The sequence below is a fragment of the Quercus suber genome, unplaced genomic scaffold, assembly GCF_002906115.3.
Source record: "Quercus suber isolate HL8 unplaced genomic scaffold, Cork oak 2.0 scaffold_65, whole genome shotgun sequence".
In the NCBI taxonomy this organism is placed as follows: domain Eukaryota; kingdom Viridiplantae; phylum Streptophyta; class Magnoliopsida; order Fagales; family Fagaceae; genus Quercus; species Quercus suber.
The window spans coordinates 331713-341927 of NW_027069530.1; the positions used below are offsets into that span (position 1 = coordinate 331713).

Here is a 10215-nt window from a genome sequence, read left to right on the forward strand (position 1 = left end):
GCATAAAATGGTGAATCAGTAAACAACTACTTGATGAATGAAAATGGATTTGAACTTAGCATGTGCTCAAGATTGAAAAGTTTAAAAAGGGAAACATGTGAAGTGATGGACATAGCACATGAACATGATTAAGAACTTAAAAGAAAAACATGTGATCTATGAAAATCATGGATCTAGCATATGAACATAATAAAATAATTGAAAGAAAAACATGTTACCACATGTGATTAATGGAAATTTAGGATCAATATGATATATTTCATGAACTATATATGAACAAATGAAAAACACAAAAACACTGTTTAAATACTAACAAGTTTCGATCTTAGCTTCTATGGCAACATCACAACAAAATATGTTTGTATATGCAGAACAACATGATAACAATACTAAATTATACTTGTATAAAATTTAACAAGCAAAAGCCGCGCCGGGTGGGGTGGTGGGGGTGTAAAAGTTCACTAGAGCTCTAGAGAAAAGGCAAAGAAAGAATTGGTTGCAAACCAAATCTATAAAGACCGAATGCACAAGGACCGTGCTTGTTGCTTCCTTTAGAACTCTAGGGGAATCAAGGTCTTGAATGATGAATCTCATCCTCTATTTATAATTAAAGGGAAAGAATGTTCTATAAGAGGGTGGAGCCTTTGTAGATTAATTGGTTCGGATTTGAATTCTAAGTTGAAATTGGAGCAAGAAATAGGAGCCAAAACTCAAAAATTTGAATTAGAGAGGTCAATCGGCAGACAAAGGAGTAGTCTAGGTGTCCATCAGCACTTGGACTCATTGCAAGCTTGTGACTTTTCATTTTTGAGTTGGAATCAACTATTGCACATGATCAAATTCAATATTTTGTTTTCTAGCCAAGTTACACTTATTTTCGCATTAATAACCCTATATTATTGTTGGATTATCCTTTTTAAAAGATAATTTCAATAATTATCTATAAATTATTAATATTTACCAATCTAACTTATCAAATATGTGCACCCTCATGATTGTTTTAAATCTAATCCGGTAAAATTATGACACGTTAATTCAAATTAATTTCTCACGAAACCAATTAAAATGAATTTTGTTCATAATCACCCATGAATTGACTCAATCATGTGGGTGCATCTCAGCCGTTGAAATTTCATTGTCATATCTTTCAATCTAATGATCTGATCGAGGTTCATGACATCGTTTTAATCGTTAAAACTTCAATATTTGTTTTATGTGAACCAAATGGAAATTAATGGTCAAAATTATTATTATACTCTCAGGATGTAAAATTACTGTTTCGTCTCTTGAATAAGGTTAGATGGAGGTTGCAAAACGAGGTGTCTATAAGGATCTCACTCCTTTAAACTTTAGGTTGGCTATTTCTTAGTGGGCTAAGAATTACACCAGTAGCCACTGGCTATTTTCTTAGGCCAATGTTGAGTTTTGGGTTGGATGCCTAAGCTTAAATTAACAACTCTTTGATTTGAAATTCCTCTGAACAACCTAAAATTGTATCGGGCCTACCTTTTGAACATACTACAACACTACAAAAAACAAGTATATCCCGGTACTTCAAAAATGCCACTACAGGTCTTTAAAGTGCCGGCGAAGGTCCATTAAGGCTATACCAGCGTTTTCTAGAATCGGGTTTGAATCGTCTCAATAGACCTGGCTAGGATAAATCACCTTAATAGGTACATCCGTCTAAAGCACTGCTATAGACCTAGGAAACACCGCTATAGGTGACAAATAGAGGTGTTTTTAGATAACGCCACAAAAGAAAACAATGGGATAGACTCCTTTTTTTTCTTTTTCTTTTTTCTTTTTTCTTTTTTTTTGTAGTGCCATTTTACTTCTTTGCTTACGAAGATCAAAATTTTTGACCTTTGTCATTTTCAAAATGGAAAAAAAGGGTTATTTTAATAGTTCAATTTTTTTAACCATTGCCATTTCAAAGGAGATGCTATCATTTTGAAGGCAATAATATATAGTGACTTGTTAAATACAGTGTTTTCATTGGAGGGAGAGAAACCTCTAGGTCATAATCAACTCTGTTACTCACACAATTTTTTCATAATTTATTAAGTTTGTAGATTGTGAGCTTATAACTAGTATCATTTTTATTATTCACCATTCACGACTTACCACTTCTCCAAATTGTAAAAATAAAAAAATAAAAATAAAAAATCTTTGAAGGTAAAATGTCACCATAATTATTCTTAAAACTTTTTTTTAGAAAACAAAAATGGACACTTAATTAAGTAGAAAATCAACCAAATTACCTATTTAATAAACCTGTAGTGCTCAAAATTATGGAGCATGACCTCTCATCTTGTTTTCCTGGCAAACAAAAATGCATGACCTAGTTTTTTGTTTTATTTTATTTCTCAATAACTTGTATTTTTGCTATTTCTGATTTTTTTTAAGCCTTATTGTTTAGATGCCACTATTGGTGAGAAATGGGACAAAGCTATCTTGCTTTTGTGAAGGCAACTGGAGCCAATTCACTTGTGAGTTGTAACGTGAGATAAGGTCCTTCCTATAATTTTGTCTTAGAGTTGCTACACATGTATTTCATGCACTACATTTCGCCACATAATCAGCATACATCTAAATAATAATATATTCCAGCTAGCCAAGTCGACCTATATCTTTTTCTTTTGATATGATTGGCTGGCCTGTGCATGCAGGAACAAAACTTTTTGCATTGAATTTTCCTTTTTAAAAATAAATTAAATAAAGGAAAATACCACATATATATACACGCACACTCACTCATAAGATACAGTTTGAAATTTATGGTGTCTCCTTTAGGATGATAAACCTTAACCTTCTGGCCATAGCAATGTATTTATTTTTTGTGTGGACTCGATTCAAACTCATGCACCTTATTTGATAACAAAAACTTTTTTCAGTTGAGCTAATTAAAAATTTAAAACTCACAATAAAAGTTTCTAGAAAAAAAAAATGAAATTTTAAGAAGTTAGGCACAAGTGGACATTAAAAATAAGCAAAACATTTAAGCTAAAATAATCAGGCCTTAATATGAACCCCCCAACCCTTCCCCCACAAAAAAGAAAAAGAAAATACTTATCAAAATATTAACCCTCTCATTTTTTTTTTTCTATCTATACTTCAATAAAATGTCTCAAACTTGTGTAGAAATAATTTGAGAATCTTCATGAAGCTGCAAACGACTAAACAGCAGATGCACTTTCTGATTTTATTTCAAATCTTGTTTATTATTCAAATTGGATTTGAAGAAACCTTATTCATGAATAGCAAAAAGGAGCAATCACCGTTGAATTTTCATCAAAATATTATTAAAAATTGAATTTCTCCTTATCCTTTTAAGATAAGATAAGAAAAGAAACAAATCATGAGCAAAAAAACGAGAGATGAAGTGCAAGTAAAGGATTTCAATTTCTAAGCCAAAAGGCTCTAAAATGGGCAATTATCCGGAAGTAAAGATTGTTCTGATCTATTTCAAGGAGTTTGACTCACAAGCAAGTGATGCAAAATTCAGTCAATATTCATGGCCAACAATAAGATATTTATGAGGCAATATATTTGACTTCAAAATGGAGTATTTATCAAGTCTTTTACTAGAAGTAAATTAAAGCACATTAAAGTCTAATACTAATTGTTCTTAAAGCCCATACAATCAATGAAATGCCATTTACACTCCATTTTTATTGCTTCTTGCATACCAAATAGGAAAATATGCACATATTCCTTGCACTATGGATTAAAGGAAGAAGAGTAATACTGCAGATTATGCAAAATTCAGTCAATATTCATGGCCAACAATAAGATATTTATGAGGCAATATATTTGACTTCAAAATGGAGTATTTATCAAGTCTTTTACTAGAAGTAAATTAAAGCACATTAAAGTCTAATACTAATTGTTCTTAAAGCCCATACAATCAATGAAATGCCATTTACACTCCATTTTTATTGCTTCTTGCATACCAAATAGGAAAATATGCACATATTCCTTGCACTATGGATTAAAGGAAGAAGAGTAATACTGCAGATATAAACTATTTTATAATATTTTTACAAATTGTTGATGTAGTCAACTTCTTATTGGTTTTCACTTAAGCTCACCATTAACATCATTTTTTCATTTACCAATAATCACTTATTATATTAACAGTTTGTAAATTTTTTTGTAAAAAAGTTTATATATCTAGCATTACTCAAGGAAGAAAAGTGGAGTTTAGTAGATATAAATTTTTTTTGGCAATATCCATGTAAATAAAGTAATTGCATATTTCTAACTTTAGTAATAACTTAATTAGAATAAATACAGTCTTTGAATTAGATACCAATTGAGGAGATGTGAAATATTCAATTACAAATTAAGTGCTCCCCTTTAATTTAAACACAACTTTAATTCTTAAGAAGAAAAATAAGTACACATCCTATGAGTAGAGCTTGTGATGTACTTTTGTGTTAAAACCTCATTCCCTCTCCCTTGTGTGTGTGTTTGTATTTGTTTCTCCCAAAAGAAGAAGAAGAAGAAAAGGCCATATAGCCATTAAATTAGATACCAATTAAGGAGATGTGAAATATTCAATTACAAATTAAGTGCTCCTATTTAATTTAAATTAAATGCACAACTTTAATTCTTAAGAAGAAAAATAATTATATATCTTATGAGTGGAGCTTGTGGTGTACCTTTGTGTTAAAATCTCATTCTCTCTTCCTTGTGTGTATGTTTGTATTTGTTTCTCCAACAACCAAGAAAAAAAAGAAGAAGAAGAAGAAGAAGAAGAAGAAGAAGAAGAAGAAAGATGAAGTGGCCATACAACCATTAAATTAGATACCAATTGAGGAGATTTGAAATATTAAATTACAAATTAAGTGCTCCCCTTTAATTTAAACACAACTTTAATTCTTAAGAAGAAAAATAAGTACACATCTTATGAATGGAGCTTGTGGTGTACCTTTGTGTTAAAATTCCATTCTCTCTTTCTTGTGTTTGTGTTTGTTTCTCCACACACACACACACACACACACACACACAAACACAAGAAGAAGAAGAAGAAGATGATGATGATGAAGTGGCCATACAACCATTAAATTAGATACCAATTGAGGAGATGTGAAATATTCAATTACAAATTAAGTGCTCCCCTTTAATTTAAACACAACTTTAATTCTTATGAAGAAAAATAAGTACACATCTTATGAATGGAGCTTGTGGTGTACCATTGTATTAAAATTCCATTCTCTCTTCCTTGTGTTTGTGTTTGTTTCTCTAAAAAAAAAAAAAAAAGTGGCCATACAACCATTAAATTAGATACCAATTGAGGAGATGTGAAATATTCAATTACAAATTAAGTGCTTCCCTTTAATTTAAACAAAACTTTAATTCTTAAGAAGAAAAATAAGTACACATCTTATGAATGGAGCTTGTGGTGTACCTTTGTATTAAAACCTCATTCTCTCTCCCTTGTGTGTGTATTTGTTTCTCAAAAAATAAAAAGAAAAAAGAAGAGGAGGTGGCCATATACCCATTAAGTTAGATACCAATTAGGGAGATGTGAAATATTCAATTATAAATTAATTGCTCCCCTTTAATTTAAGCAAAACTTTAATTCTTAAGAAGAAAAATAAGCACACATCTTATGAGTGGAGATTGTGGTGTACATTTGTGTTAAGACCTCATTTCCTCGCCCTTGTGTGTGTGTTTTTGTGTTTGTTTCTCAAAAAAAAAATGAAGGAGAAGAAGAAGTGATATTTAAAACCTTGTAACCTAATTGGTTGACACCTTTTGGTATTTTCAATGGAAACATTTAGGTTTCAAATCTTCCCCTCTCCCAATTATCAAATTATAAGTTATATATATATATATATATATTCAAAAAAAAAAAAAAAAAAACCCTCAATACCTAAAGGACAAATATGGTTAGGACTGAGTTTTAAATGACTTTATTACCCTCACTTTAAGACCAAAAAAATTTGGATAATATCTAAAACACATCTTTCACTTTGTGGGTATTAGTGATAGGAGATATATGCATGCAACTCTCTTTCATAAAGCGTGGATCTCACGCGGCTATGAGATCCACACATTATGAAACTATATTTGAAGCGTGAAATTATTATTGAAAGTGTGAAGAATATATATAACAAGTTGCATAACATGATCAAGTTAGTCCAATGAAAATAATTCAAAAGTAAATTCTTTTAAATAAGTGATCCCCTTTAATTAACTTACACACAAGTTGGTTCAATGAAAACAATTCAAAAGTAAATTTTTTTAAATATTTAATCCCCTTTAATTAACTTACACATAGCCTTCATTCTTAAGAAAACAAAATTACACATAGCTTATGAGTCATGCATGGCTTCAAACAAGCCCATCCCTTTTTAAAAGGAGAAAAAAAAAAAAAAAAGTCCTATTCAGGTTAATTTCAATTTTCAACGTCAATACCTTAAGCCTTATAGCTCAATTGATTTTCACATTTTTTTAGTGTTTCTAGTGATGATATCTAGGTTTAAAATTTCCCCTCTCTCAATTATCAAATTATAATATATATATATATATATTTAAAAAAAAAAAAAAAAAAAAAAAAAACACAATACCTAATGGATAAAAATGGTTGCGAACTTGAGTTTTGAATTACTTTATTACCCTCACTTTAAGACAAAACATTTGTGAATGGTATCTAAAATGCATCTTCACTTTTTGGGTATTTAGTGATAGGAGATATATGCATGCATGCTTTCTCTCAAAGCGTGTGAATCTCACACGATTGTGAAGTCCGCACATGATGAAAGTGGGTCATATATATCAAATGCATAAAATTATTATTGAGAGTGTAAAGTATATATATGTGTTCAATGAAAATAATTTAAAAGAAAATTTCCTTCAAATTCCATAAAAATATGGAGAAAATAAAAGGGCCTTTTTGTTATGAGAATTGAGCTTCAAAGAGGAACCTCCAGAAGAGACCTTAATTTCCTTGTTACACTCACATTGCTGGCTTGCTTATTTTTATACGGGTTTGATCAATTGCTGGTACTTTTTTTATTTTTTTTTTTTGAAAAAAAAAAAAAAAACACGCACACACACACACACATTTCAGAGATCCGAATGATAATTTAATTGGTCTATAAATAACGTAACTCTATTAATTGATGTGAACATTGCCTAACAAACATTATTTTGTTATAAAAATCATTACAAATTGAACTCTCTTTCTCAACAAAATTGATTAATCTCGACTACTTTGCACTTTGACTCACAATTATAATTAATACAAAATAGCATTTACAGCTACATTTATAAAAAATAAATAAATAAAATGTCCTCAAAAATTAGTTGGCACTTGCTAAGAAAAAATCCAATGAAGCAAGCAATATTAATTTTTTTAAGTTCATGATAAGGGTATTAGAATTTGGAAACCTCATTCATGAAGCCAAAACAAAATTTACTTTTTTTGTTGTCACCAAATTGTTGCATTGTCCCACCTAATAATTAATTTCCACTATATGATTCTTCATAGTAGAACCGTGATATTTGCTTGGAGGGCATTATGAATGGCTCTAATAGATAAATAAACACACAAAAAATTTATATAGTAAAGAAATTAGACTCATGCCGCTGGTGGGTTATTTTGCCTTAAAACGGAGCAAAAGGCATCACCCATGTCTTCCATGTGTCTTTCACTTGTCCGAGAATTTTTCTTATAAAGGACAAACATATAACTACCTAATCATTATATATACAACTAGTTCATTTCTCAAAAAAAAGAAAAAAAAATAGTACTCTTTTTTTTTTTTTTTTAAATTGATTTAATTTTTTTTTTTTTTCCATTTTCTTTTCTCCGCAATCCGCACTTGAAAATAGTGAAAAATACTAAGAGTGGAAGCTCAACAGTCACACTCAACAAGAAATCTTAGCCGTAGGATATAGAAAATCAATGGTTTTAGAGTCAGTGGGACCCACAGCCTTGCCTTTCTTTCACTAATAAATACCCCCCCGGGGACCGCCCTTTCTCTTCACGCCAACATTAAGCTATCCTTCCTTTCTTTAGCCTTTTGTTATTTCCTCTCTCTTATACTGCATGGCGTTTGGTGGAGATCTTCCTTATTTTCCCAACCTTCTCTCTGGTAGTCCCTCAAAACAAGAGATACCAAATGAGTTGGGGGGAGATAGATTTTCCATAGCAGGCTCTAATTCCTCTAATGCCTTGGTTCCTAATAATGTTCACCATTTTGATCATGCTGTTCCCATTAATGGGTCCAACTTGAATCCCCACCGTGTTGATCATGTCAACCTTGTGGGATCTACCTCAAACCTCCTTGCTGGGATTCAAATCCCATATGTGGATCCAATTTCACTTTTTGCAAATGAGTTTTACTGTGATTTTAATGCTTATGCATCTTCTGTTTTTGCACCTGATGGCAAAAATGGAAACATGCATGGCCTTGAGAGTGATGTTAGCCTAGGCCTTAGGGATAATCCTCAAAACAATTCTGTAGCCCAAACTGAGGCGTATCTGCTTCTCAATACTCAACAACTCGGATCATCAAATGGTAGTTTGGCTGAAAACATGTCATGCACAGCAGCTGAAACTAATAAATATCTTAGCAAAGTTGATCTGAAGAAGCAGCAGCGACTGCACATGGGTAAGGCAAGCAAAAGCTCGAAAGAAATACGATAACATAATCAAAGGGCAATGGACTCCACAAGAAGACAGGCCAGTAGAGAATTATATTAGTTCATTTTTGTTTGTTTTATTTCTTGGAAAATTCAGGAATATATTCTCTCAAAATTTTCTTTTTTTGTTTTTTTCCTTCCAACTAGGGTTTTATGTTTGGTATTGTTATTTACTGATAAAGAATTGGTCATTGTAAATCTCTATTTGCAGGCTATTGGTGCAGTTGATAGACCGGTTTGGTAGAAAGATATGGTCTCAAATTGCTAGGATCATTACTGGGAGAGTGGGAAAGCAGTGCAGGGAGAGATGGCACAACCATTTGCGGCCTGACATTAGGGTTTTTTTTTTCATCTCTTCTTTCTATATTACCTTCCATTTATGCAGAAATCCATACATATATACATATTTTTATGAAAATAAATTCATATATATAAGAGCAAAACTCTTTTATTTAATAATAATTTTACAAAGATATACATATATTTGCATGCCGCATTGTATATTTGTAGTTTTTCATTTATTAAGATTCTGGTAATTATATTTACTTTTCTGACATGTGTTATCAAATGTATGGAGATTATGACGTAGCATTTTTGTTTTACTTTTTTCTTTTTGTCTACACGTTTTCAAAAGTATTTGAATACTTACCCTATCCAGCATTTGTCGGTTTGCTTGACAACGCATGAACTTGCATCCCGATGAGTGCCTAATTGGTCTAGCTTTTCTTAATCTCAAAACAATTGGCCCTTGATGTACTTACCCTTAATACACTAATTGGTGTTTATATAGATATTAAACCCGAACTGATCCGGCCGATCGGATTGAAAACTCGATGACTTGAAACCTAGACCAGTTCGAGTGTTTAAGTGGATTGTTTCTACATATGACTCGGTCAAACCCAGTGGGTCTATGGTGACTTGAGTAACCCAGATGGGTTTATATAACTCAGTTGGCTTTGTAGAATTTGTAAAATTACATTTATTGGTTTAATTTATTAATTTTTTTTATTGTTTAATATGTTATGATATGGTAATTTAAAGAGTGGAAAACCTAAAGATTATTTATTTTTTTTAAAGTGCATTTCTTTGTCTATCTATCTACATGCAAGACTCTCATCCTATCAAAATACTACTATGTTATTGTGAAAGCTTGATTTTGAATCATAATTGCAAGTTTAATTTAGGTATATGCTCTTTTTTTTTTTTTTTTTTTTTTTCTAGAGGTCTAGTGTAGTATTTTCCTTCTGACACCACAAACATTTTATGGAAATTTACTCTCTTTTTTTTTTTTCCAAGGTTCAACGCAGCATTCTTTGAAAATCCTTTTAACCATTTACACACTTCTTTCCTTTTGTCTATTAGCTTCCAGGAATTCCTATATAAAGCTATCCGGAGCATACACTAAATTGCACAAGCATTGTCTTCAACTCCCAATACTCTTTAAGTGTAGAAAAACTCTGCCTTTTTACTTCTCTTCTTTTTTTTTTTTTCTTTTTTTTTTCCTTTTTTTTTAACATGCTTAGTTTGTACTAACTCTTTTTTTTTTTTTTTTTT

General features: G+C 31.1%; 1 protein-coding gene across 1 annotated transcript in view; it reads left to right on the top strand.

The window, feature by feature from the left end:
- The first annotated feature begins 8065 nt into the window (after positions 1-8065).
- Positions 8066-10215, top strand: part of LOC111996560 (uncharacterized) — a 4800-nt gene continuing 2650 nt past the window's right edge. Inside the window, exons 1-2 of the mRNA XM_065772857.1 lie at positions 8066-8635; positions 8873-8896. Coding sequence (XP_065628929.1) covers positions 8066-8635; positions 8873-8896 — 594 coding nt within the window. The remainder of the gene's footprint in view (positions 8636-8872; positions 8897-10215) is intronic.